A 26,774-nucleotide genomic window follows, 5' to 3' on the forward strand; every position below is an offset into this window, starting at 1 on the left:
CCAAGAGTCTGACGCTTAACAGACTAAGCCACCCAGGCTCCCCTTTAATTATCCGTAAAAGCAGTGGTTGTTAACAGTTACCTGTGTACCATTTCAAAGCATAGTCTCTGTTTTTGTTTTTATAGAATGGGTCCATAGCATACATATTATACTGTCACTTGACTTTCTAAGAATTCCAGCATACATAGAAAACACTCCCCCACACCCTTAACACAGCTCAGAGCAATATACACACACACTCTCTGTCTCAAATAAGAGCATTCCCAGCACACACAAAAATATTTCTTCAGTGTGTTTCTTGGTCCTTCCACCATCGTCCCTCAATTCCTGGCATCAGGGATCTTTGCTTAACTTCCTTGTATATTCTAGACTAGATCTTTGCTTAACTTCCTTGTATATTCTATAGTCTAGAACAGTACCTGGCACAGAGTATGTACATGTCTGCCTTCTCAGAATTATTAAAGTCAGATTCTTAGAAAGAGATGGATGGGCATTTTAAATATTGAAAGATGGACATTTAAAGTTTTAATTTCCCTAGGACGTCTGGGTGACTCAGTCATTAAGCGTGTGCCTTTGCCAGGACTCTAATCGAGGGTCCTGGGATCAAGTCCTGCATCAGGCTCCCTGCTCAGCAGGGAGTCTGCTTCTCCCTTGGCCTCTCCCCCCAACCCTGGCTAGTGTGCTCTCTCTCTCACTTTCAAATATATAAAGACTTTTAAAGACATTATTTGATAGAGAGAGAGACAGTGAGAAAGGGAACACAAGCAGGGGAAGTGGGAGAGGGAGAAGCAGACTCCCTGCTGAGCAGGGAGTCCAACACTGGACTTGATCCCAGGACTGAGCCACCCAGGCAACCCTAAAAAAAGTCTTTAAAAAAAAAAAAAGTTTGAATTTCCCTCAAAACAAGTTTGTAACACCTTACGTGCCCAAAGCAGTGTGAACACTCTGCCCTCTGGCACACCTGGAACCATCCTAGATGTGTCACCAGTTTTTCTAAAATGTCTCCCATCTGAAAAACAGGAAGTGGCATCTGGTTTCCATTTGTGTTTCCCAGTTGCTGATGTGAGTGTGTTTGTGTCCTGCTACTTGATCCCTGTTAGTATGCTCTCTCTCAGGTTTTAGAGCCTGTGCTTTGTTTTCATTGCCTTTTTTTTTTTAATTGACTTACGAGTCAATAAAAGTGAAACAGTGAAACACACTGTTTTCAGACCTAGTTTTGATTTTTCTGTTTTCACAATTTTCTTGCTGTCTTCTGTCACAGCAGAGTTTTTCATTTGTATGCATGCATGTTTGTCAGCCTTTTCCTCTGCTGTCTGAGTGCCTGCCAGTCCTTTAGGAAATATCCAGGCCTTTGGGAGAGCCCCTGAAAGCTTTGACACGTTTATGCTGGACCATATTTATTTGAGTAGCTCCCACTTAGGGGAACTCCACCTTTTCTAATAAAGAATGTTACGCTGGATTTCAGAGAGGGGAGCAGGGACAGAGTTAGAATGTTGTGTCCTCCCATCTCTGATCCTATGTCCAGAACTCTAGGGCTTGATTTCAAAGTCTAAGATGAAGTGAAATCCCATTTTGCCCTTATCGCTTTCATCTTGGGTCTTCCTAATCCCTCCTCTTGATCTGGTTTCTCCCCTGTACTTCCTGGTACCTCCCCAGTCCCTGATCTAGAAAAACTTCTGGCAGACCTGCTTTGGTCTTACACTTCCGGTATTGTTTCCTACCCTCTCCTTTATCTCGAACTCTGGCTTCCCATCAGCCAGCAACAGTTGTCCCTGCTCTTGGGCCTCAGCAGCGGGGTGGGCTGTGCTTTCAGAAGCTCAGCACTTGTCTTTCTGCCTGTTTCATTACCTGTCTTCCGAACCCCTGAATGTTGGCATGGTTTAATATTGTTTTCATCATATCATCTCCTGTAGCTTCTGCTTTTTTCCCTTTTGAGAATCTTCTTTTTCATGTGTGTAAACAAGAGTCTCTTCTTCCCCCGCTTCTGAGCTTATTTCCCAGCTTCCCTGGCCCTGTACCTGAGTTTATCTCTGGTGCAGTTGCCCAGACAGAGAAATATGTGATTGTTGTTGATTCTTCCTTTCCTTTTTCCTCTTTCCAATTCAAAATAGCCTTTTATTACGTATTTCTCCACTGGATTCTCATCCTCAGTGTACACCCTGTCTTGATGGGGCCGACATAGAGCAGATGGGCCAGCAGAGATGGATAACGGGCAGGAAAGGGGAAGAAATACAGCAGGTTTACACTTACTGCCTTCCTTCTCCCATGGGGGAAATCATTCCTCTGCCTCCACTAAGAATGGGGATGCTGGAAGGACTTTGGGAGGAGGGAGAAAGACCTCTTCATGAATCCTGACTTTGTGCAGACAGTGTGTCAGGTTCGAGGTCTTTGATCAGAAATGCCTGAGAGTTCCCATTAAGAAGATCCATTGCCAGATTAGGGTCTAGAGTAGGGATATTTCTCCTGACTTGGCATATGTGCTTGTCCCTTGTGGCCCAGGACCCTGCAGGAGGGTAAGGGGAGCTTTAGCCTGCCTATACCTGCTGGAATGCCTAGCACAGAGGGCATTTCGTCCCCTCTAGGCCACTCTGCAGCCTGGTTGGTTGAAGGGTGTGGTTCTTCTGCTGCCAGTTGTTGCCTGTTGAATAAAACCCAGAGCCCAGCCTGGTATTGGGTTGTCCCTCTGGATTACCCCACTGAGAGGCTTACTGTCCAGCCACCCCAGGTGTTTTACTGTGTCCTCTCCTCGGAGCCTTAAGCAAGATTATTCTGCTATGTGCCTCTTCCTCCTCTGTTGGCCTCCGGCGAAGCTTGTGGGTCTCTTGGTGCCTGTGGCCCCGGGCTGTGCTGCTCCTAGGGCATGTTTGGTTCCTGAGGTTGGCTGTGGTGTGTGATCTCCTCGTCACTGCTGTGCTGGCATTGGTGTTCGTCTGCTGCTTTATACGCTGAAGCTGGTGCATTATTATTGTTTACTCTGGACAGAAGACTGCGCGAAAGGCCAGCATAAATACTGCTCCAGCAGTGTATAAAATTATTTGAAAACCAGTAATTGGTTTAATTCTGTATTGAAAGTTGGATAATTCTGATGTATTTTTATTAGTTAGATTTGATTGAAATGTCATGTGGTTTAAAATTGCTCCTGGTTTGTCATCCTTTCAGATTCTGGATGAAATTGAAGAACATAACATCAAAATCTATCACTTACCTGATGCAGAATCAGATGAAGATGAGGACTTTAAAGAGCAGACTAGACTTCTCAAGGTAAGAGTGCTCTCCAGATGCCTAAAACGAGTCAGTCCTGTTCCTGTCATCAGTGCTGTGGAAGGAGTTGATAGAGGGCCACCTCGTGGAAGGCTGGCCTTTCACAGATTGTCTGGTAGATTCAGTTACAGTAGTATTTTTACTTTAAATATATTTTGACATAGCTGTCACCTAAAGTTTAGAAGTGTTATTATGGGTTTAATTTGTTCCATATAATTTTTCCCATGTGGAAAATACCTGTCACTTCTGAGTAAAATGTTTTAGTTTGCCAAGGAAGCATGTAATAAGCAGCAGTGTGTTCAGCCCATGCCTGTGTTCTTGTGTTCGCAGTGGAAGCTGGCTTTCCCTGCGTGGAGCCTCTCTACCTGGTGTGTCTCTTTCTAGGCCAGTATCCCATTCTCTGTGGTTGGATCCAATCAGTTGATTGAAGCCAAGGGCAAGAAGGTCAGAGGCCGCCTCTACCCGTGGGGCGTTGTGGAGGTGGAGAACCCGGAGCACAACGACTTTCTGAAGCTGCGGACAATGCTCATGTAAGAACCCCGGGCGTCCCCAGTTGCCCCTGTGCTTCCCTATACGTCCCCGTGTGTCCCCTGGGCATCCCTGGGCATCCCTGGGCATTCCCATGGGCAGTGTTGAGCACAGAGAGTGAAGCTTTTTGACTGCTGGGTGTGTGGGGGCTGCTGCAGCCTGTTGTGGAACAGGCTATTGTGGAAGGCCCTCCCTGGGAGCTCTCTGGGACTCACACTGCAGAACCCGCCTGTCCCTCTCGAGACCAAGTGCTTAGCACACCCTCTTCCCTAGTCTCCCAGCTCTCTTGACGCTGAAAGTAGACCAGATGTGCGCTGTGGCATGGCCGCACTGAACATGGGACACATGGGACACCTCCGGCTCTGGGGGCAGATATTTAGGCTGGCTGCACAGTGGCCTCTCCACCCTTGGCCGCCACACATGACCATTTCAGGTCTGCCTCAGGCAGCTCTGAGGTTCTTCCTTGTGTTCTTAGCACCTACAACAGACCTAACTACAAAAGCAGACGTTTTCCTCTAAAAAGTGTTCATCTAAAAGTGACAGTAGTTGATGCTATTCTTGAATCAAGAGGCATACAAAGAGTATTGCTGAAATTGAAGATCCCTTTACTCCATTAGAGAGTGGGTGATTTAGGTAAATTTCGAGTAACTGAAAATTCATTAAAACCACTGAAAATTGATTAAAAACAATTCAGTCACTGCATAGGAAGCTTGGGACGGGTTCTTGTGGTCACACTGCTGTTGTGGAGGCTGCAGATGGAGCCTTCTTGTGTGTTGTATGTTTCTTAGAGCAAGCGAGAGCATGCCGGCCCCCTGCCTGCTCTCTATCCCTTTCCTCACGTTCTGAGCAGATGGAATATGTTACCTTTACTCATTCTTGGATGCTTAAGTATTTGAAAAAGCTGAGCCAAGAAAATGATAAATGTTTTCTGAGATGATTAGAAGATTTAAAGTCCTGTTTTTGGTTTATTCAAAATATTAGTGCTTCAATGTATGGTCTTTTCCATAGCTTAAATTAATGAAGTCTTTAAGCTGGAGAATTCAATTATATGAATTGCATGTTTTCCCTAAGTTCTTTCAGAAATGCATGTTCTGTTTCAGACATTGTTTACCTAGAATGATCTCCTAAAATCTTACCTGGGCACTGGTGATGGGCTCATGCAGAGCTTGGCAGCACCTGTAGGAGAGGCTACTTGGAAGGGTCTCCTCTCCCAGTCCTGTGGGCTGTGCTTCCACCTGTTTTGGGGGGAGGGAGGAGAGAAAGCTGCACAGCCTCAGCCCCATATCCCAGATTCCAGAACTTTGTGTACCATTCAGCAAGTAACAAGTAACAAGTAACAAGTGGGGTTTCAGCTAGTGGGGCTTCTCCCTGCCGACAGCTCCCACACACAGCCAGCCTTGCCCCACCCTTCTCTCTTCCAGCACCCACATGCAGGATCTCCAGGAGGTGACTCAGGACCTTCACTATGAAAACTTCCGCTCTGAGAGGCTCAAGAGAGGCGGCAGGTTGTTTCCCCCACCTCATGGCTATCCCCTTCTCTCCATACTGTGTCACAGATTCACCCTGTCCTGCTGGGCTTTCCTGACTCTAAGCAGCACAATTTGGTTTCCTACTCAGAAGCTATTACTAGGCATTTGTTGCTAATGTCATCTTACCTTGTTTTCTGTAACCTGTCAAGGTAACATGAACCATCAGCATGCAAAGAGCAGGTTTAGCTGGAAAGGCCAGAGATTGGTCTCAAGAACATCACCCTGTCTGTAAATGAGGGCAGACTTACCTGCCATTAAGAAAGGCAGCTCCAGGGTGCCTGGGTGGCTAAGTTGGTTAAGAGACTGCCTCAGCTTAGGTCATGATCCCGGAATCTCGGGATCAAGTCCCGCATCGGACTCCCAGCTCCATGGGGAGTCTGCCTCTCTCTGACCTTACTCTCCTTTGTGTTCTCTCTCACTCTCTCTCAAATAAATAAATAAAATCTTTAAAAGAAAAAAGAAGGCAGCTCCACTCCTCAGAAATGCACACAGTGCCCTCACCTTTTCTCTTTCACCACTGTAATAGGTTTTATTCAAGATCTGTATTTTGTGACCTGATTTCTGCCTGATCACATCCTATCTCTGCTTAGCTTACGTATCAAGTGATCTGTATCATTTATAATAAGAATTTTCTGTACAGTGGTTGCTCCCACACTCCTGATCCACAGGAATTCGTTCCAAGACCCCTAGTGGGTGCCTAGAACTGAGGAGGATGCTGAAATTTATATGCACACCCCTATTTCCTGTACATTCCTGTCTATGATAAAGTTTAATCTCTAAATTGGGCACACGTGAGGGATTAACAACCACAGTAAAATGAAACCATTATAACTGAGGCCTACCATCAGGGTTATATGAATGTGGTCTGTCTCTCAAAACCTCTTCTTGCCCTGTACTCACCCCTTTTCCTGTGATGATGTGCATATGGAGAGGAGATGGGTAAGGGACGGAGGCTCTGGGTCACGGTGCTGGGATGCAGCACTGGGTTACTGCTCACCTTCTGACTGCCCTTCAGGAGGGTCATGTGTGTCCAGTTCACGGCCTGGCACGGGGCACGGTAATCGCAGATCCAGGGGGTGGGCTGTGTTGTAATTTATTAAAATATTCACATTTTGGAAGTCTGGTGGATTTGTGTATATATACAGGGTGTATGTTAAGGTTTGTTTAACCTTACCTGGGGACCAGGTATTAAGTAAGGTTTTAGAGGCCGATGTGGAAGGCAAATGTGCACTCATGAAGAGCTGTGTCCTCACCACTCAGGGCCTGCTCACCAGGCCTCCCCTGCTGGCCGCCTCGACCTGGACGCTAAGACCCTACTTCTTGTTCAAGTGTCCTTGTCACAGTCTGTGTCTATTAAGACCTGTCCATCCCCCCGATGGCAGCTGCCACTCTTCAAGTAAGGAAAGACCAGAGTGTCCCACCCCTGCTTGGAGTTAGAAAAGTTTCTCAAATTCACCATCTTGTGCTGTGTTTTTTCTAATCTTTCTTTCTTATTCATTGGTGTTAGAAAAGTGATAAACAGGTAATTTTAAATACTTTTCTCAGAAATGTAAAGTGAAATTTTACTATGGGTATTTGTCATCAGAAATAACCAATTAAGTTTGTTACAATATTGTTAATTGTAATTTCTTTCAACTCTTAGGAAAGTGGAAAACGAGGACATGAATAAAGACCAGATCCTGCTGGAGAAGGAAGCAGAGGTAAGGAGAGAAGGATATTGTTGGTGTACATGCACAGATCATTACAGTTTTTCTTCCTTTTTTGAGAGGGAATATATTACATGTAATCTATTTTATTATGTGTACATCTGTATAGTATAGATATTGCTTTACACATGTTATCATTTGATTTTCAGTAGCCATTTAGAAGGAAAAACTTGGGAATAGTACAGATTTAGTGACTTTCGTCCCTAAAGCTTAGTGAATTTAGTAACTTAGTAAAGTACTCAAAATTCAGTCGTTTTTCTATATATAGATAATAGATCTAGATAAGTTGGAAAATACAAAGAAAGAGACTGCCACTCATTAACAAAAATTTGAGAACTATGCAGGACTGATATAGAGAAGAAACTAGAAAATTCTCCTGGAAACAATTTTCAGAATTTAAATGGACACACGACTTTAAATTGCATGTTAATGACTTTAAATCGCCCATTGCAAAGATCACAGTTCTCTCTTAACTGAATGCCATTCCTGCAGAGTGGTTTGGTTTGTGAAGTTCTTCTGGGGGAGAGCTTGCTGAAATAGTTCCAACACTTGGTCTGGAGATGGGGAATGGAAAGCACAGGAGGCCCTGTGAATGCATACTGATGAGGGAGGGTTAGCTCCACTGCTCATAGAAATCCATTGTGTGGCTTGGGCATGACGGGCTGATGGAATTCACATCCAGAAATGGGTCTGAAGTATGGAAAAGTGTCTGTGAGAGGTGGCATTGCGGTCTGTGGAATCCACACATATCCAGGAAACCCTCCAATGGGCCAGCCTTTGGAAAGAGAAGTAAGACTCACTTCTTTGGACAAATTAATTCAATATGGATTAAAGTACTTAAATGTTAAAAACATGACTACAAAGCTACTTAAGAAAATTCAGGTCAATATTTTATGACCACATGCCTGGAGGCCTTTCTAAATCAGTGGAAACCATAGTCATGAACAGTGGTGAAGGTAGTGGAGAAGAGCCATCCACCCGGTGAGCAGTGGGCGCCTTGCTGCCCCTTAAGACAAGTCCCAGGCGCAGTCCACATCTGGAATTAGCAGCCCCTTTCCCACCATTTAGGTTAAAAAGCATCTTTTGTTATCCTGTCTTTCTTAATTCTTCAGTTTGCTGCTAATTTCTGTTTCTTACTTGAATTGAATTTTTATCATTGCTTAGTTTTCTATTGAGTTATTTGTTCTTTTACTGATTTATAAGAGTCCTTTGTGTGCTCTTTGTCATGTTTTGAGAAAGCCTGGCAGTTGAAATCTTAGAAATCTCACAGCACCCCTAGAGGGTATCCAGGGATGACTGGCCTTGGGAACCAGTAACAAGTCCCCATGTCCTGTCCCGTAGCTCCGCCGCATGCAGGAGATGATCGCCAGGATGCAGGCGCAAATGCAGCTGCAGATGCAGGGTGGGGACGGTGACGGCGGGGCCCATGGCCATCATGTGTGAGGTAACGCGGGGGTTGGAGGGGGGTAGACTGTGTTTCCAGACGACGCGTACTCCCTCTTGTCTCACTAGTGTCTTGCATTTTGAATTTCTTGGCTTTGACTCTCGCTGGCATTCAAGGAGACCAGGCAGCTTCTAAAAAGTGGAAGCTCCTCTTCAGCTCTGCTTGTCTAGTAAAGATGTTAACAAAGACAAAGTAAATATCAAAATAACCTTTATTAGTCATGCAGTTAGAAACTTATTACAGCTGAAAACAGGGTTTTGAAGGTGTTATTAAAGCAGATTATGCAGACCAAAGGTAAAGATGGCATAAAGCGGCAGATTAGGTCAGGTGGACCAGGGACCTTGAGGGGGATTGCTGACTTCTGCTGTCGCCGCAGTTCTCCATCCCACGACAGTCCGTGAGTCGTGGCAGATGCCTGGCCCAGTGTGCGCTGGCCTCCCTGTTTGAAGGGAATCTGCAGACACCAGGGACCCTGGACCAGGAAAAAATAAGTGTCTCTTCCCCTCTGTCCGTTGGACAGGTGGGCATTCAGAGCTCTCTAGGTGACTGCTCTCCTTACCTTGCAGAGTAAGGACAGAGAGGAGAAGTCAAATACAGGCCGGAGGAGGAAGCAGCTATGTGTGGTTGGGGCTGAGGCACATGGCTCCCTAGAAGAGAGATGCCTGGGGCTAGCAGACTGAGTGGGTACTGGCCACAGGCACAGATCTGGGGACGGGAAGCTAGGGGTGCAGCTGCAGAGTCCACTACAGGTGGGGGCCTGACTGTGGAGGCAGGACGATGTGTGTGGTAAGAGGAGGGGATTTGGGGACATAAGTGAACTCGGGCTTCGCCAACATGGGGCAGGATTGGTGAGACAGAAGGCAGGGAGCCCCGACCCTGGGACATCCATCAGGAGTCCCCCATGGCAGACATGCAGGTGATAGAGGAAGGAGCTGCAGGGGTGTGTGGGAGTGCTGGCCACCAAAACAGCACCCTGTCCTTGGGGCTTATGGGGAAAGGTCTCAAGTACATAGGAAGCACACAGATGCATGTGTTGGGTGTAACCAGTTACTGGAATGGGAATGTACGTGTAACCCCCCTTCCTGGGCCAGAGTTGGTTATTTATGTTCAGCATCGTGTTGACACCTTAGAATAGTTGCAACAGTGTGTGCTGAGTCCACATAGCACCAATGAGGACACTGTGGTATGCCAGGGTTTTAAGTTATTTGCCTGTACACCTTTAACCGGCGTGATGTCAGCACCGCCGACCGCATGAGGCTGAGTCTGCTTGAGCAGGTTTGGTGCCTGATGGTGAAAGCCCGGTGAGTTAGAAAGAAATGGGACTTCTGAGCAGTGGGGCTCCTTTGAGGCAGGTGGGGTGTCAGATGTTTGCTCATCTTCTCTGATCTTGCTGCCTCTCTAAATGTTAAAACTATGAAGTTATGAGGAATCAACTTTAGGTTTATACAACTGATTTATATTTTGCACACGCTGTAGTTTGGTGGTGCTCCTGGTTCCCAAGAGATGTTTTGATTTAGTTAACTCTGATCATAGCGGTCAACTTCTGCCCAGTTTGTGCCCTTTGTTACACAGAAAATGATGCTGTTAATGGTCATAGCAGTGAGCGTTGCACCACTTGCATTTAAACATGTTGTGTTGTGTTTTTCCAGAAAACGCTTTGCAAGACACAGAAAACATTCCGCATGAATTCTACAGCTGCGTGTTTCCGAGAGATCATTGGAAGGGTGCCCATCCACATTTTACAGTACCTGTGCCTGAGAATTTAATTTTTTTTTAAACTTTTGATGTGTTGTTTTGTATGAAGTGCTTTTAACATTTGTATTTCGTTGGTATGTTATACTTTATATTTTGTGAGGTGAACCTTGCATTTTTCATATTTCTTCCACCTTGACTAACCACTAATGTTGTAACTGATTTCCAGGATCAGTCATTATATATAATTAACATTGAATTTCTTTGATTTGGCTGGCCTGACTAGTTGTTGAGGAGCACTCTTGATTTCATTTCTAGAACATCCGGACGTAGCCAGCCTGTGCCTGGGTGCTAGCAATGTGGACCCAGTGATGGGGAAAGGTGAGCTGGCATCTTCAGGGCACTCACCTGCCAGGTCACCAGGATGGCGCTTCTCCCTTGCTTCACTTTGCTTCGAGCACAATACCTAAAACCAGTTTTGCTGCTATAATTCAATACTGTTAATTCATCTGCACATTTGCTTTTTTACCAAGTAAAACAGAGTTATTATCTAATACGGTATGTGTATACTTAAATAGCTCTTTTAAAAACAGGTAATCAGGGGCAAATTTTAAAGTCTTTGGCTTCTGATTCTAGGTCATTTTTTAAGCTGCTCTGCAGAGAACACCACAAGCCACGTTTTGTAGTGTTCCCCACTGATACTGGTAATACTCTGCTATGTCAGCGAGTGTCCATGAGCTCCAGTTTTCATATTACAGCAACAGTTCTTACCCACACAGAGCCAATAAATGATTTTTACTCAACTAACATGAAAAGTAACTTTTTTAAGGAAAATTAATAAATGATATATTTAGAAACCAGACTTTTTTATATTTTTCTATGGCACTCTCATGTGCTTTCTGTAACTATATGTTTATAAGATCTGCCTCAGCAGTGAGAATTGGGGTTCTTTGGAGGGTAGCCCTCTGAATCCAGACCTGTCCTGGGCCCTGAGGCTCGTGACCCCATAATGCCTGAATGCCGAGTTGGCTTTCTTTTAACTGGTTCTCTAAAATTTTTAATAGTTTTCTGAAAGGCAGATAGGAGCAATCATTTTTCTGTGTGCAGACTGTTGTACATTTTCAGCTACCATCGCATCCTTTGTTGTGTCGGGTGAGACTCAAAGATATTTCAAATCTGTGCCATAGTGTGGGACTGATCAATGCTACCAGTCCAATCGGTTTTCCGTGCTCTGTGGCCTTGGCCGCTCCCTTCCCTCCAAGGGGCACTGAGGGGCTCTGGGGCTTGCTTCTTTCAGCATTTCTACTGACACTAGCAAGTGACAGGTGAAAGGACACCTGGAGGGAGCAGGTGTTGGCTCCGTGTTTTCATTTAGCTCTAACAGGAGGGGCAGAGATGCAGAAAATGCTTCACCTGAAGATGGGAAGAGTTTTTGCTTGGGCCAAAATAAAGTGACGTGGTCCAAACGGGTTAGTCACAGAGGCGGGCTACAGACAGTAATCGGGTGTTCTCAAGAATTTTGTCTTCTCATTGTTGAATAAAGAGGCCTTAGGTTCAGGTACAGTCATATAAAGATCCATCAAGAGGAAACGTAAAGTGTTTGACTTTAGAGCACCTCTGTGTAAGGCCAGCTATCTGGGTTATGTTGGCATTAAGTACACTAGGAAAAGCCATTTAAAAGGTAGTGCTGGGGGCACAGTTGTGCGTGGTGGCTGCAGCCCCCGCCTGCCAAGTTTGCAAGAACTGCTAGGGCCAGCCGTTAATCACATGATAAGGGCTATTTGGGTGGGCAGACCTATATCCTCTCACGTCTATGGCCCCCTCTGTTTTGCTGCCCAAATCTAAAAACGTACTTTCACTTAGAGATAATTGTTTTACTAAGGGGTAATCTTTACCTATAGAAATGTATTTTGAAAACTTATTTCACACAGCAATTTTGTATCCATTGAAACTAACCTTTTATCAATAAAGCACTATTGTTTGGCTATTAAGTGAGGAGTTATTACTGGTTCTTTATGAAGGTGTGAAGTCTGCTCAGCTTTTCTAGCCTCCTCTTTTAGAAAATGTGATGAGTCCGGCCAAGCCCAGGTGGTGAAACTCCTAAGAGGGGTCCCCTCGAGGATGAGCCCAAGTCAATCCTACATTTATCCCCTCGAGGACAGCGCGGGGCAGGACCCGCCCCTGCGGGCCAGTTGGGTAGGATCTTGAAGGATGCATAGGAATTCACTGAACCCTTAGAAGAAGGGGTGTGTGCGCCTAGTGGTCGCGGGTATGGGAGGCCCAGGAGTAGTGTCATATTTCCGTTCCCGGGTTGGGGGTCGTGAGGCTAAAAGGACCACAAGCCTGAGAGAACCATAGGCCTCCCCCACGCGGCCAGTCTCCACTGCACCATAGCCTCGCTGGGCCGTCAGTGGCCTTAGGCCACAGTCCAGGAGACCCCAGGAGTGCAATAAGGGTCGACTCGGGTGGCTGGTGGGGTGGCTGGCGGGCGGGGGCCGGGAGGAGAGGGGCTGCGCAGAGAGGGGCCGCGCCCAGAACCGCCCCCAACCCGGCGAGCCAAACCCTGGCCCTCAGGCCGAAACTCCGCCCAAAGCTGAAGCCAACCTCCGGAGCCGAGCACCGCCCCACGAGGCGAGTCTCTGCTGATTGGCATTCGACTCCTCCAGTCCCCTCTCGCCCCGCCTCTTTCCAGTGTATTCACCAATCATAATTCTGTGCCGCGCCGCAGGGCCGCGGGCCGTAGAGGCCCCGCCCCAGAGGCTCGCAGGCCAATCGGCAGCGCGTCCGCGGGGGTGGAGGCGGGCCCAGGCGGGGCACGCGGCGCGGGGCGGGGCTTGCGGCGCGGAGGCGGCCCGCGGGCAGTCGGGCGCGGCGGTAGTGAGCGGGAGGAGCTGGCGCACCCCGAAGGCCGCTGCGGGCGACGGCGCGGGCCGGGTCGGCGGGTGAGGACGCAGGGCTCAGGGAGCACGCTGGGCCGCGGGTGGGTGGGCGGGCGGGAGCGCGGGGGCGACGGGCCGAGGCCGGACTGGCACTGAGGCCCGCGGTGGCCGGGCGCCTCAGGACAGTGGTCCACCCGCGGAGTCCGCGCCCGGGCTCCGGAGGCCTTCCAGTTGGCTGGCGGGGCCCGTGAGTGCGGAGACCGCCGCCGGCGGCAGCGTGGAGGCCCAAGGGCGGTCCGGACAGGGTCTCGCGTGGAGGCCCGGGGAGGGGTCGCGGTGGGGTCGGCCCAGGGGCGTCTCGGGTGGAAGCCGGGGTGGGGGCGGGTATCGACCCGGGGGGCGTCCCGAGTGGAAGTCGGGGGGCGGGGGAGCGGCCCCGGGGGGGCGTCCTGAGTGGGGGTCCGAGGGGGCGAGGTCTGTCCGAGGGGCGTCCTGCGTGGAAGCTGGGTGAGGGGGGTGGAGTCAGGGGTGGGTCTGCGGCGGGGGGAGGGCGCGTCTGCCGTGGAGCCCCGGGGGAGGGTCCGGAAGGGTCCTGCAAGGAGGCCCTGGAGTGTCCCCCTGGGGAGCGTCCCGCGTGGAGGCCCACGCAGAGCCACAGGTGGAAGCTCAGACTGGTTGAAACCACACCCTTTTTGGCCTTTACGTCAATTGTATCTTAAAGGTGGGGATAAGGTGTTAATGTTTTTAGTCCACTAAGGTCTAGAAATAATCCTAAGGCATTGGGGAGGCATCCGAAGTTAAATTGGGACCAGAATATGGCCCAGTGCATCCCACAAGCACTTTTTCCATTTATGCTGATGGCCACAGCCTCCAGTGGCCTCTCAGGTGCTAGTCAGTAGTGGCTGGGAAAAACAAATTCAATTTTGTGTGGAGGGAAATAATGTCAGTACATAGTGTAAGGAGACGATGGAAAGATTTAAAACCTAGGGCTAAATCTTTAAAGGGTGGTTTTTCTTTCTCCATCTGTTTTGTTTCCATGAGGTAGTCTTGCCTGGTCTGCTGTGGATAGTTTGATAGCTATCAAACTAATCCAACGGGTGGCGTTGGATTAGAATGTTGGTTTCGTGCAGACTGTGTGAGGACAGACAGCACAGATTTTCTCTCTGCCAGAGAGATGGGACAAGACATTTGAGGTAGGAAGGCATGGAGTAACCTTTGCTTGTGGACCAAATATGACTGATTTTGTGCATCCGCTGTTTGTGGGACGTGTGTGAGTCCCTGTACAGCAAAAGGGAGAATTCTGTGTTAGGGGTCGTGAGGAGCTTCATACTGGTGATTTTATTTGGTTCTCTCCCAGTCTGGGAAGGAGACCTGGCCAGGTCTCACTGCCCTGTGTGAAAGCAGAGGAAGTGGAGGGACCGGTTTGGGGTCACACCCTGGCCGTGCTGCTTCTGTGTCTGCCTTACTGCAGACTCTCACTGCCCGGTTGGCTCTGAGCTGTCCAGACTAGATGCTGACGTGCTGTTTCCCCAACTACCAGTTTACTGGCGCGCTTATATGCGGGGCCTGCCTTTCAGAGTAGACTTTCAGGGTCCTTCTGTACTAATTCATTTCCCAAAAAAAGAGGTGTATGTGATCTAGTCATTTGTCTCTGTTCCATACTGATAAAGTGGGGTTAAAATTTAGCTACCTCATATGGTGGTTATGAGGACTCAGTGTCTATAGATGAGCTGTTTATAGGTGTCTAGCACACAACAAGTGCTTAATGAACATTAATCACTGCATCATAAGGTGGAAGAACAACCTGAGCACATCGTTGAGCCAAGTGGGCAGGATTCCCCCACTGCTTTGGGGGAAAGATAGGACCTGATTGGCGTAATGCCTTCTGTCCAGACAGCCTGGCTTCTGGTCACCTCAGTACCTCCTCAGTAGTCAGACAGTAACAGTTCTCTTTCTGCTGCTTTTCAGTTTTGTTCCTATTTTTCCTTTACCCATTTTCTTATCAGCTTACCACCTGCCCCTTTCACTCAGTGGTTCATGAGCATCCTACATGCAGCAGTGGTGGTGAGCATGCACGAAAGCCCACTATAAAGTTGACTGTCCAGGTGAGGTCACTTGGGTCGTGCTCTGAGATCTAAGTGTCCAGGGCATCAGGGGATTGTGGTGTATTTTTCTACTCCAGGTTTTACCTTGGCAACAGGGAGTCAAAAAAGTGGGAGTTACACAAAACTTAATATGATAAAGCCCAGTGTTTGGTGGGTTTCCGGGGATTGTTACACTGGTGGTGATTCTGTAAATTAGTCTGTTCTTTCTGGGGAGCAACTAGCAGTATATGGTAAAGATTTTCATTTTGGAATCCCAGTTTTGAAAACAAACTCTGATACGCAGTTCCTGTCAGTAGAGTCATGATAGAGTACTCCACAACCAGTAAACATGCTCTGGCAATCTTGTTCCTGTCCTTCCCTCTAGACAAAATTTGAAACATTTGGTCTATGGAAATCTGTTCAAAAACGTGCCTTAACCAAAAAGGCGAAAGCAGGGTACACAGCGGTTATACTATGGTAAAATCTGAGAAGACGTGGACAAGGATGAGAAGGGATGTTAGTCATATAAGTATTTTTATTTTAGGGTTCCCCCCCACAAACTGGTGTTTTAATTTATAGTCATTTTGAAAAGCAAAAATCAGAAGGTGCTTTAATATAGAATGTGGTGATGACTCTCCCAGCTGCAGGACAGAAGGGAACATCCTATGTTATAGTACCTTTTTATTTTTACTTTTCAGAACGACTATAAATTAAAATAGCAGTTTGTGTGTGGTGGTGGGTGGGAGGCGGAGCAATCCCATGACACTAGAATACACCGAGCGGAGATAGTACACTGTGGAGTCAGGGTTAGGTTGAGGCCGCCTGCAGAGCTGAGTACCATCATTAAGTCACTAACCTTTCTGAGGCAGAGTCCTTCATTTGTGTGATGGGAGTCATGAAGATTAAATGAGATGATATTGGCAAGGATGTGGTGTGGCCTCCTAGCAGTGGTCATCCCTTGGGACTCTGTGGCTCTTGCAGTATGCGCCAGGAGAGTCTTTAGGCCTGACACAGATGCCCTCTTGTGGAGGCCTTCTCCCTCTCTTGCCACCCACCAAATTCCTGTCTGCCAGCCTAGATTTCCTTTCTCAGTGGTGCCCACCACCATTAACACACTTCTTCTGTCTTCTCCCACTGTGATAAGGGGGTGTTCTCGCCCATAAACTCCCATGCTTTTACATACTTAGACTTTTTTGGTACTGAGTCGGTCCTCAATAAATGTTTGAATGAATTAATCAAATTTCATTTGGGGCAAGGGCAGATGCCAACTTTTATAGGTCCTGAAGCTTATACAGTTTGGGGGAGGTAGTCTCTTTTAGAAAAAGAATATAATGGAGGCGTCTGGGTAACGCCATCTGTTGGGCATTCAGCTTAGGTTGTGATTTCAGGGTCATGAGATCAATCCCCTGAGTTGGGCTCTGAGCACGGAGTCTTCTTGGGACTCTGTCCTTCTCCCCCACCCATTTGCTCTCTCCCGTGAACTTCCTTTCTCAAAAAAATAATTTTTTTCTTTTAAAGAATACAATGTTATAATAATTAGCTGGAAAGTGAGTATTTATTTATTTATTTATTTATTTTTTATTTATTTATTTTTTAAAGATTTTATTTATTTATTTGACAGAGAGACATCACAAGTAGGCAGAGAGGCAGGCAGAGAGAGAGAGAGGAGGAAGCAGGCTCCCTGCTGAGCAGAGAGCCCGATGCGGGACTCGATCCCAGGACCCTGAGATCATGACCTGAGCCGAAGGCAGCGGCTTAACCCACTGAGCCACCCAGGCGCCCGTGAGTATTTATTTAGAATGAGAAAAAGTTCTACATTTGAAAAAGCTAATAATAAGAACAATAAATAGCATAAAAGTAGCCTGTGTCCTTTGAGACATGACAGAGAATAGGAAGAGTTCAGTGATCCCTCTAGCATAGTTGACCACAAATTTTTGATAGTTAGGATGCATGAAACATGATTACATCTGTAGATAATATGTTTGCTGTTTCTAGTATAGCTACAGGTTTGTGTCTCAGAAAAGCAGGAGTTCTGATAAATTCTGTTTTGTATAATTCCATTTAAAAAAAGTGAAAGGAAAATGGTGATACATTTATAATTATACTACAACTTTAACAGTTATTTTTTGACAACCCCAGTTTTGTTTATTGGGTACTAATCTCTCTGGTTACAGTTTTAACAGGTCTGATGATCATTTTCCCACAGATGAGCATCTGGCTCGCCATATTTCAAACCTTTTTCTTTCCCATAGCCCACACACCTCCACTGTTGGGCACCATTGGATCTGTACAGGCTGCCACAGAACCCAAGCCCTGTACTTTTGTTTCACATGCCTCTGGTGGACAGGCATAGTGGGTGACATCAGTGTCCCTAGAAGCTCTACCTGCACTGAGATGGGTGGGGATAAGTGTACATAAGAAGTAATTGAAAACATAAGTACATCCCACTAAATCCAAACTAAATGTGTCCCCAACTCATTTTGCCCTTAGCTGCATCCCCAAAATGCTGACAGCCCCTCTGAGCTGCCTGACGTAAAGGGAATGATGTTGTAGTAGAAAAAGGCAGCAACCTTAGTTGATTGCAGTTAGAATGTATTCTGTCAGTCCTACAAAAGGCCACAACCATAGGCACACTTTGCTAAGCCCTTTCCTGGGACTGGGGAAGAAACCAGTGCATGTGGGGGGCCCAGAAGCTGGAAGCGGAATAGCTTTAGAGTCAAGAGGCTTTTGCAGGGGCAGTTCTGGCCCTTGGCTTGATGCCAGATGATACAGTAGTAGAGGCACGAGACAGGTGAGGGTGCTCAGTGCATCTCCCAGTGCCTAGCGGGAGTGTGTGTGGGAAGAAAGAAGCAACACTACGGAATTTGACAAATTGTTTAAATTTTACTAGGCTTTATTAACTCTTGTCTCCTTCATAATTAAAGTCCCAGGTGCTTTGGTGTAGTAGTTAATAAGGTGAATGTTGGGGGAACAAGTCTCAATACCTAAACAAGAAATTGATTCCAGAGAGTGCTTAAAAATATTTTTATTTTGCTGAACTGTTGTAGAAAGAACAAGCATAACTCCTAGCGGAAAGAGAGTAGTTATCGCAGCTTTCTCCTGGAAGGGGAGCAGTGACTACCATAGGTAACCCCAACCAGTTAAGACTTCTGAAGTAGGTAGTATTACACGGTAGCCTGCAGAAAAGCCTTCTGATTTCAGAAGTAACATATACTCATCGCTGGAGGCAATGTGAAAAATACAGAACATTGGAAAAAGAAAGAAAATCAAACTTCCCTCTCCCAAAGATAACCACTATAAACATGTTTTAAAATGCATGGATGTCAAGTTCTGGTTCCTGGAAGATGGAATAAACCCACTCCAGGCTGTCTCCCCTGCCCTGACCCTGGCTCTAAAGGCCGGAAAGCTGTATGGAGCCAGTATTTGAAGACTTTGACAGTTAAATAGTGACAGAAGGATTGGAAACAGAGGCCACTGCACCAGCAAGGAGTTTCCTGTTTTTCCTCCAGGATTCCTTAGCCCAGTCTGAGGGTATCTGAAAGCCACAGGTGGGCCCCAGGTGCAAACAGAGAGTGCTATAGGGAAAGCCTTCTACTTTGAGCTGCAGGAGAGAATGGGATAAGGCTGCTGTTTTCCTCCCCTCTCCCCTGTCCTCTGGTCAGGCTGTGACACCTAGAGCCTGCAGATACTTGAACTCTGAGCGAATTGAGAGGAATCCCCCATTGCTTTTTTTCTGTCGCTCCTCCTCCTGTTTTTTGGTCCCAGGCAAGGGCACAGGCACAGAAGGTACGCAGCGGAGCAGGTAACTGAAGCCCCAGGTTTCTGGCTGGAGGAATAAGAAGGGAGCACTCCAGGGAGACTGGGAGAGGAAAAAGGTCAGCAAAGTGACACCTGAGGTTGCTTTTGAAACTTAGGGCCTCACCACTGAGCCATGCACATGTGGGTCTGACCCTGAACAAGCTAGCTTGCCAGGGACTTTGGGAACTCAACTGAGGGGTGGGCCACAGCCTTGGAGTCAAGCTGGCCACTGAGCAATGATGCTCGGGGAGGACTCAGCCTCTGAACATGAAGCTGTTGCTGAGTCCACTGCCTGCATCTGGACCCCAGGCAGGCTCATGTCTGCTAAAGCAGAAACACCAGCATTCTCCGTGGGGTTTAAACAAGACCCATCAGCTCATAACACAAGCATTAAGATGTCCACGATCCAATCCCGAATTACCCAGCATGCACAGAACCAGGCAGACACCCCCTCAGAAGACAAGATAAGTGAAAACCAAGTGGATACAGGTGTGGCCGTTCCCTGATAGAGACTTGGGGGTAGCAGAATTTTGGCTTCGATGACCTTCACTCCCTGATGGTACTTCTAGGAATATGGGATGTTACAGCAGTAGCTGATGCCAGCAGGGATGGGGGTCTAAAGTCCTCTACCCAGGCAGCTGAATGGGCCCAGAAATGCATTTTCTAGAGCATCCACAGCAGCTGTCTCTTTGTGCAGGCCTTGTGAGACCCTAGGTAGAGTGCTCTGCTGGCTTACACTGACCCAAATTTCTGACCCATGGAGACTGCGATGGTAAGAGGCCTTTATTTAAGCTGCAGTAAAAACTAAAACACACTTTAAACCAGCTGTTATTTAAATGTCCCAAGAGGGCGCCTAGGTGGCTCAGTGGGTTAAGCCGCTGCCTTCGGCTCAGGTCATGATCTCAGAGTCGGGATCGAGTCCCGCATCGGGCTCTCTGCTCAGCGGAGAGCCTGCTTCCCTCTCTCTCTCTCTGCCTGCCTCTCCATCTACTTTTGATTTCTCTCTGTCAAATAAATAAATAAAATCTTTTTTAAAAATAAATAAATAAATAAATAAAATAAATGTCCCAAGAAGTAAGGGTACTCTTGAAACAAATGGAAAGATAGAAAGTAAGCAAAAAAGCCAACATTCTGAAGAAACCAGTGGGAATTTTAGAACAGAAAAATACAGTAACTGACAAAATAGAGGTGACAGAGGGTGGAGTGAACTTTTGATGCAGAGATGTACAATTTTTAAAGTCAAGTTGTTTTTCGTTTTTAATCTTAAAGAATTTGGACACTGGGTGCTAGTCCTTTGTCCATGGGCTGGAACTCTGGCTTTCAGCAAGCCGCTCTGTTCTTGGGCTGAGATTTCTCATGGAAAATAAGGGGCTGGGCCAGCATTTCAGTGTACACACACATTCTTCCTCCCACCTGTAGACTATACCGAGGGCTTTGTGGATCCTTAAGTACCCTGAAAATTGTTGCTAGATCTCTTGTTTTTTCTTTTTTCTTTCATTTTTTTTTAAACTCATGGAAAATTCCACACATTCACAAAAGTACATATATAAGAACCAGCTCCAGTAATCAATATATGGGCAATTGTGGTTTTTTGGGGTGGGAGCTATTATCCCTTTCAGTGATTCCTTCCTCAGTGGATTATTTTAAAGTAAATCTTAGGCATGATTCCCCTTTATCCATAAATAGTTTAGTATGTATCTCTAAGAGAGGGACTTTCCCCCTTCATATATATACAATACCATTAAAACATAAAGGAAATAAGCAGTATTTATTAAATCACATAATATCCAGGAAGTGCTCAGATTTCATTGATTGTTCCACAAATACTTGAATCAGGATTCAAATAAGGTTCACGGGTAGCATTTGGCAGACAACATCTTTTATCAGTTTCTATCCTCTCCCCCATTTTTCTTTTTTTTTAAGTGCCATTTATTGAAAAAATTAGATCATTTTTCACATAGAATTTGCCACAGTGTGGTTTTTACTTGTAGTCTTTTTAATCCTGAGGTTGTATTTCACTAGTGATGGGCAGTGAGGTTACTGAATTTGAAAGTCACTTGGATTAATTTGGTGATTCACTAGTGATGGGCAGTGATTAATTTTGGTGATTAATTTAACTTTGGTGATTAATTTGGTGATTCACTAGTGATGGGCAGTGAGGTTACTGAATTTGAAAGTCACTTGGATAATTAATGTACAGTGAGGGTCATTTGTTTCATTTGGATTGAGTTTTGGGGCTTGCTGTTCTAAGACACTGATTTCATGCTGCTTTCTAATCATGTAAAACGTCCATGAGGTTCCCACGTCAACCCAAGGAAACCCTGCACACTGGAAGAAAGGTTTCCAGGGCTGAATTCCCAGTGCCTTCCGGCCCACGACAGCCGCTGTCCGGTTTGGTTTATCCTCCATTGTTGTTTGAAGATAGGCAAAAACATGTTTCTACAGTTCTTTCATTCACTTCACACTGAAGAAGCATAGAGAGAGGAGCATCTGGGGGGCTCAGTCAGTCAAGCGTCTGCCTTCAGCTCAGGTCAGGAATCCTAGGGTCCTGGGATCAAGTCCCGTGTCGGGCTCCCTGCTCAGTGGAGAATCTGGTTTCCCTCAGCCCCTCCCTGCAGCTTGTGTGTGCACTCTCTCTCCCTCCCTTCCTCTCTCTCTCTCAAATAAATAAATAAAATCTTTTTTAAGAAAAGAAGAAGAAGTATAGAGATCCTGCTTTTTGTTTATGACGACTTTGTTGTTCAGTTGGGCAGCTTTATACCAAAGAAAAAAGTATTGAGAATCAGTCAGTTATCCAGATTGTTTCAGCTCTTAAAACTTTATTTTTCGGGGGGGGGGGGGGCTGAGTGGCTCAGTGGGTTAAGCATCTGCTTTCAGCTCAGGTCATGGTCTCAGGGTCCTGAGATCGAGCCCCACATCGGGCTCTCTGCTCAGCAAGGAGCCTGCTTCCTCCTCTTTCTCTGCCTGCCTCTCTGCCCATTTGTGATCTCTGTCAAATAAATAAATAAAATCTTAAAAAATAAAACAAAAAAACCTTTATTTTTCAGGGCAAAACTGCCTTCAGTTCAAGTCATGATCCCTTAGTCCTGGGATCGAGTCCTGCATCAGGCTCCCTGCTCAGTGGGGAGTCTGCCTCTCCCTCTGTCTCTCACCCAGCTCATGTTCTCACTCTCTCTCTCAAATAAATGGATAAAAATCTTTTTTTTTTTAAGATTTTATTTATTTATTTGACAGACAGATCACAAGTAGGCAGAGAGGGAGGCAGAGAAAGACAAGGAGGCAGGCTGCCCGCTGAACAGAAAGCCCGATGCGAGGCTCGACCCCAGGACCCTGGGATCATGACCTTAGCTGAAGGCAGAAGCTTTTTTTTTTTTTTTTAAGATTTTATTTATTTATTTGAGAGAGAGTGAGGGAGAGCATGAGAGGGGAGAAGGTCAGAGGGAGAAGCAGACTCCCCATGGAGCTGGGAGCCTGATGTGGGACTTGATCCTGGGACTCCAGGATCATGACCTGTGCCAAAGGCAGTTGGTTGAGCGTCTGACTCTGGGCCTCAGCTTAGGTCTTGATCTCAGGGTCATAAATTCAAGGCCCACACTGGGCTCACAACTGGACATGGAGCTTACTTTAAAAAAACAAAACAAAACACTTTGTTTTTCAGTCAATAGAATTTTGTTTAACATCGAGTCAGAATATCTGATGGTCTGAATTATTGACATCTGTTTATTGTTAAGGCAACTCCTTTAAAAACCTAGCAAGTAAATTGTAAGGTCTGCAAATACTGGTTATGTCCAAAGTCATTTCTCTGCAGCAATAATATGTTTATATTGTGTTGAATTTGTTTGAAAGTAATGTTCCTTTTCGTACATACACTGGCCTCTATCTCATATGGTTAGGTATGAAAGATAGGATAACAGGATTTTATCAGGTACTTAATTTTGGCTAGTAAATACTATAAATTAGTTGGAATCAAGAGCACATCTCCTTTCATTTTACCTTTACACTGAGTTGTCTTTCTCAAACTCAGAGATTCTTAGAGTGTAGAGGATGTGATTGACCATTCTCTCCCTCTGTCATTTTCCAGAACAAAAAGTGGGCCAGGAGTGGGGAAGTGAGAGCTAGAGTTAGATCCCAGGTGTTCTGCCTTCTAGCTTCTACCCAGGCTGCTGATCTGCACTTCCCTGTTTCCCACAGGGCCTGCCTTATTATCCCAGCTTGGTGGACACCTTGCTGCCAGTGTGGGCTGCCCTTCCTCATGTTTGAGGGGCTGCGATGCCAGAGATTCAGGTCCTCATTGGTCCTTAGGCTTCCCACAGGTGACACAGCATTCTGGAGCACTTGCTGGGGCAGCATGTGCAAGAGCCCTGCAGCACTCTTCTCCCCAGGTTTCCAGCACCAAATGCCATTTCTGTGGTGATCCGACCAAGTCACCTTCCAGGGGCCGGGGGAGCTGGTATTCTGGAGGAGGGGTATGTTTGTGCAACACATGGCTGTGGATGGCCTGCCTGCCCTCCATCTGGCCAGCCATCCTTTGTCAGCCCTGGGAGGTGCTGCCTTACAGCACTAGTTCCGACATTGTTGTTTCTCATTCCTTACATTGATTTAAGTACCTAGTTGCTTGTTTCAAAAAACGACCAGTGGTGCTGGCTAGGGAATAAAAGGACCTGTCTTGCTCAGCTGTAATGAAGGCATGATGCAGAAGACCAGGGCCCAGGAGCTGGGTGAAAACTCCATCTGAGCGCTTGTGGCCAGCACTGCTGTGCATTGTAGGTACTGAAGAAAAATGCAGTGAAAATAAGCATCATGTTCTGTTTCCTGGTCAGTATAGATATATGATTTATAATTCTCCTGAAAGAGGTAACTGAAAATATTTCAAGGGAGGTAGGTGTTGTTTTTGCACAACAGAATTTTAAACCCACTCCCTTTACGGCAGAGCATGGACTGTGCTTTTTCCTGGGAAGCCAGCTTTTCCAATAGACAGGGAGGGGGCTTCCTGGCCAAGTCCAGGCTGGACTTGAGTCGTGGCTCTGTCACTTCTGTGTTATGTGTTCTGTGGCAGACTTTTTTTTTTTTAATAGCCGTTATTTTTTTTAAGATTTTGTTTATTTATTTGACAGACAGAGATCACAAGTAGGCAGCGAGGCAGGCAGAGAGATGGGGGGGAAACAGGCTCCCCGCTGAGCAGAGAGCCCAACTCAGGGCTCGATTCCAGGACCCTGGGATCATGACCTTAGCCGAAGGCAGAGGCTTTAACCCACTGAGCCACCCAGGCGCCCCTAGCCGTTATTTTTGAGAGTAGTGTTGAGTTCACAGCCAAGTCAAGCTGTAGGTGCAGAGATCTCCGAATGCCCCTGTCCCTCTTAGGCACAGCTGTTCCCACCGTCAGCATCCCACCCCTGACAGACACACCTTTGTTAAAGCCTGCTTTGACATGTCATCACCCAAAGTCTTGACAGACTTCTGAGCTGAATTTTTCCAATTTCAAGATGGAAATATGTGACAAGGTGGTTTTTAAATTTTTTATTAAATCCGTTTAGAAGCTAAGTTTATGGTAGCATTAAATGTCAGTGCTGGAAATTGTATCCAGCTACAGAAATATTTTTAGGAATGAAGACTGCAAGGCATTTCATTCACACGGAAGGAAGATGGGAAAATAAACTGGAGTCCCTTGTACAGCCCTGGTTCTTTACATCACGGCTTCCCTCTGGATTTCTGGAGAGGTTCTCTGGCAGCAGGAGAGGTGAGCAGGGACCCACATCTACTGTGGAGGGCTCCCAGGGCTGAAGAGTACCTCCCGTGCCAAGGGCTGTTAGTGGCCTTGCTGTGTTTCTAGTCTGTCTTGCATACTCTTACCCTTTTAATATTTATTTATAAGCACACGAGGCAAAACAAAGTAATTTCTGTCAAGTCATTTATTCCATCTAAAATTATTAAGAAAAAAGTCTAAATGAGAATATACAGTAGAATAAATGAGAGAAGTGACTTCTTAAAATAGGTTTTGGTTGTATATGTATTTTCAGAATTATAGCTTTCCTTCAAGGGGAAGAATCAGTTTGGTGCCCAGGGTAAAACATCCCCTGGCTCCTTCAGAAGGACCTGCTCTTGGTGTATCAGTCACGGGTGAATGCCGGGAGCAGACCCAGGACTCACACTCCTCTGTTTGCACGTGGCACACACCCTACAGGTGGAGTGTTCCTCACTGCCCTCCCCTCCCTTTTGCATTAACTACTCACGTTTGTGAAATTGAAATGAAAATGTCATACTTAGGGTTCTCAGAACCTCCTATATGCCACGTTTAATATTACCAGCATGAATATTAGTGATCTTCTAATGTGTTCTGTTTGTGACCATAGTCGTAGCCTTCCGCTGCTGCCGTCTGTACAGCGCATTGCCTAATGAGGCAGTTCATGTTCTTTGATGTCAGTACCATGAGTTAAGTAAATGCTTAGCAGACATTCACAGTAGGTATTAGTTCCTGCTCTCAGCACACATACAACCTGGAGAGAGAATTCAGAGATGAATGTGATCCAAACGTGTCTGTCCACCAGGAGCAGCCCATTCATGAGCAGGAATGGGGGTGGGAGGTGTATCTGGCAGAACCCACATGCCGCCTTGTCATTTTGCTCACTCCTTTACCAGTTCACAGGAGTTCACCTGAGGGTTTTGGCTTTCTTGTGTTTTGCTGCTTATTTGATAAATCACATGTTTGTGAAAGTTCTCTCTCATGTGAGCTGGGAGACTTGTCCTTACTGGGTAGGCTTTCTTTTCTTTTCTTTTTTAAGATTTTATTTATTTATTTGACAGAGACACATTGAGAGACAGGACACAAGCACAGGGAGTGGGAGAGGGAGAAGCAGACTCCTTGCTGAGCAGGGAGCCTGATTTGGGGCTTGATTTCAGGACCCTGGGATCATGGCCCGAGCTGAAGGCAGACTCAGTAACCCACTGAGGCACCCAGGCGCACCTGCTGGGTAGGCTTTAAGTGTGCAGCAGAGGTTGCTTGGCAGGTGACTGAGAGGCTTTTAAACTTAATTCAAGAGACAAAAGTTCATGAGATGGTTCTTCTCGATAACAAAATAAGCATGAAAGAGATGAAAGGGTCAGGGGACTCAGCAGTTAGGTTGGAGCATGAGGGAATGGATTGGAAATTAGTGAGATTAATTCTCTATTAAAATTACCTCAAATTAGTAGGAGGCTTGCCAAAGGCAACTGAGTGAAATAAAATAGTTTTTGTAGCAACTCCGTTCTTTCTTTGAGTTAACATCTGGCATTTATTTTTTTGCCATACTTCTGTTTTACTGTTAAATATTTTTCTTGAAATTGACTTTCAAACACAAATACACAGATTTAAGAAAAAAATTTGCCATAAACAGAAGGAAACTATATTAATACAAAGAAAAGCAAGCCATAATGATTAGATTCAAGCTGATACTTAGCCTCTTCTTTCTTTGTTAAAAATAGTAACGTGATTAACCCCATTCAACTTAATAGCCTGAAACTAGAAACCTTTCCTATGGTACAATGTGGAGGATTGAAAAGGGCATGAGTGCCTCCCTGGGCCGTCAGTGTTGTCATGTGTTCAGCGGGTGGTGAGTGGTGAGAACAGGGACATTGTGAGGGCAGATAAGTGGTGCTGGGAAGGACTTGGCCTGGGGCAAATTCATGTCACTCTGACAGCACCTGTGGCGGCTGATAGGACACCACTTCAAAAACCTGGGAGTGCAGAGCTGCCAAGAGCAGCCTGGCTGTCCTCACCTGCTGTTCTTGGCATTCGCCTCCCTGTCCCCCAGCACAGCCATGTGCTGCCTGGTGTATGTGGCACCTGCTCCTCCTTGCTGAAATGTACCATCTAGCAC

General features: G+C 46.3%; 3 protein-coding genes across 6 annotated transcripts in view; 2 read left to right on the top strand and 1 right to left on the bottom strand.

Annotated features, from left to right (window-relative positions):
• The window catches only part of SEPTIN2 (septin 2), a 33,867-nt gene extending 21,716 nt beyond the window's left edge, over positions 1–12,151 (top strand). For all 4 annotated transcript variants that reach the window (XM_032355472.1, XM_032355469.1, XM_032355471.1 and 1 more), the window contains 6 exons: positions 3,160–3,261; positions 3,646–3,791; positions 5,211–5,294; positions 6,961–7,018; positions 8,366–8,468; positions 10,118–12,151. In XM_032355472.1, coding sequence (XP_032211363.1) covers positions 3,160–3,261; positions 3,646–3,791; positions 5,211–5,294; positions 6,961–7,018; positions 8,366–8,467 — 492 coding nt within the window. In that variant the 3' untranslated portion in view covers position 8,468; positions 10,118–12,151. The remainder of the gene's footprint in view (positions 1–3,159; positions 3,262–3,645; positions 3,792–5,210; positions 5,295–6,960; positions 7,019–8,365; positions 8,469–10,117) is intronic.
• Positions 12,152–12,864: 713 nt separating this feature from the next.
• On the bottom strand, positions 12,865–26,717 carry LOC116597055 (proline-rich receptor-like protein kinase PERK10). Its single transcript, XM_032354326.1, has 2 exons — positions 26,674–26,717; positions 12,865–13,531 (listed from the first exon to the last, which is right to left on the bottom strand). Exons 1-2 carry the CDS (start codon positions 26,715–26,717, stop codon positions 12,865–12,867), a joined length of 711 nt encoding a protein of 236 aa, XP_032210217.1.
• The window catches only part of FARP2 (FERM, ARH/RhoGEF and pleckstrin domain protein 2), a 113,558-nt gene continuing 99,781 nt past the window's right edge, over positions 12,998–26,774 (top strand). The window contains exon 1 of the mRNA XM_032355477.1: positions 12,998–13,102. The gene's annotated coding sequence lies outside the window, so the exon portion shown is untranslated. The remainder of the gene's footprint in view (positions 13,103–26,774) is intronic.

The sequence above is a fragment of the Mustela erminea genome, chromosome 8, assembly GCF_009829155.1.
Source record: "Mustela erminea isolate mMusErm1 chromosome 8, mMusErm1.Pri, whole genome shotgun sequence".
Lineage (NCBI taxonomy): Eukaryota > Metazoa > Chordata > Mammalia > Carnivora > Mustelidae > Mustela > Mustela erminea.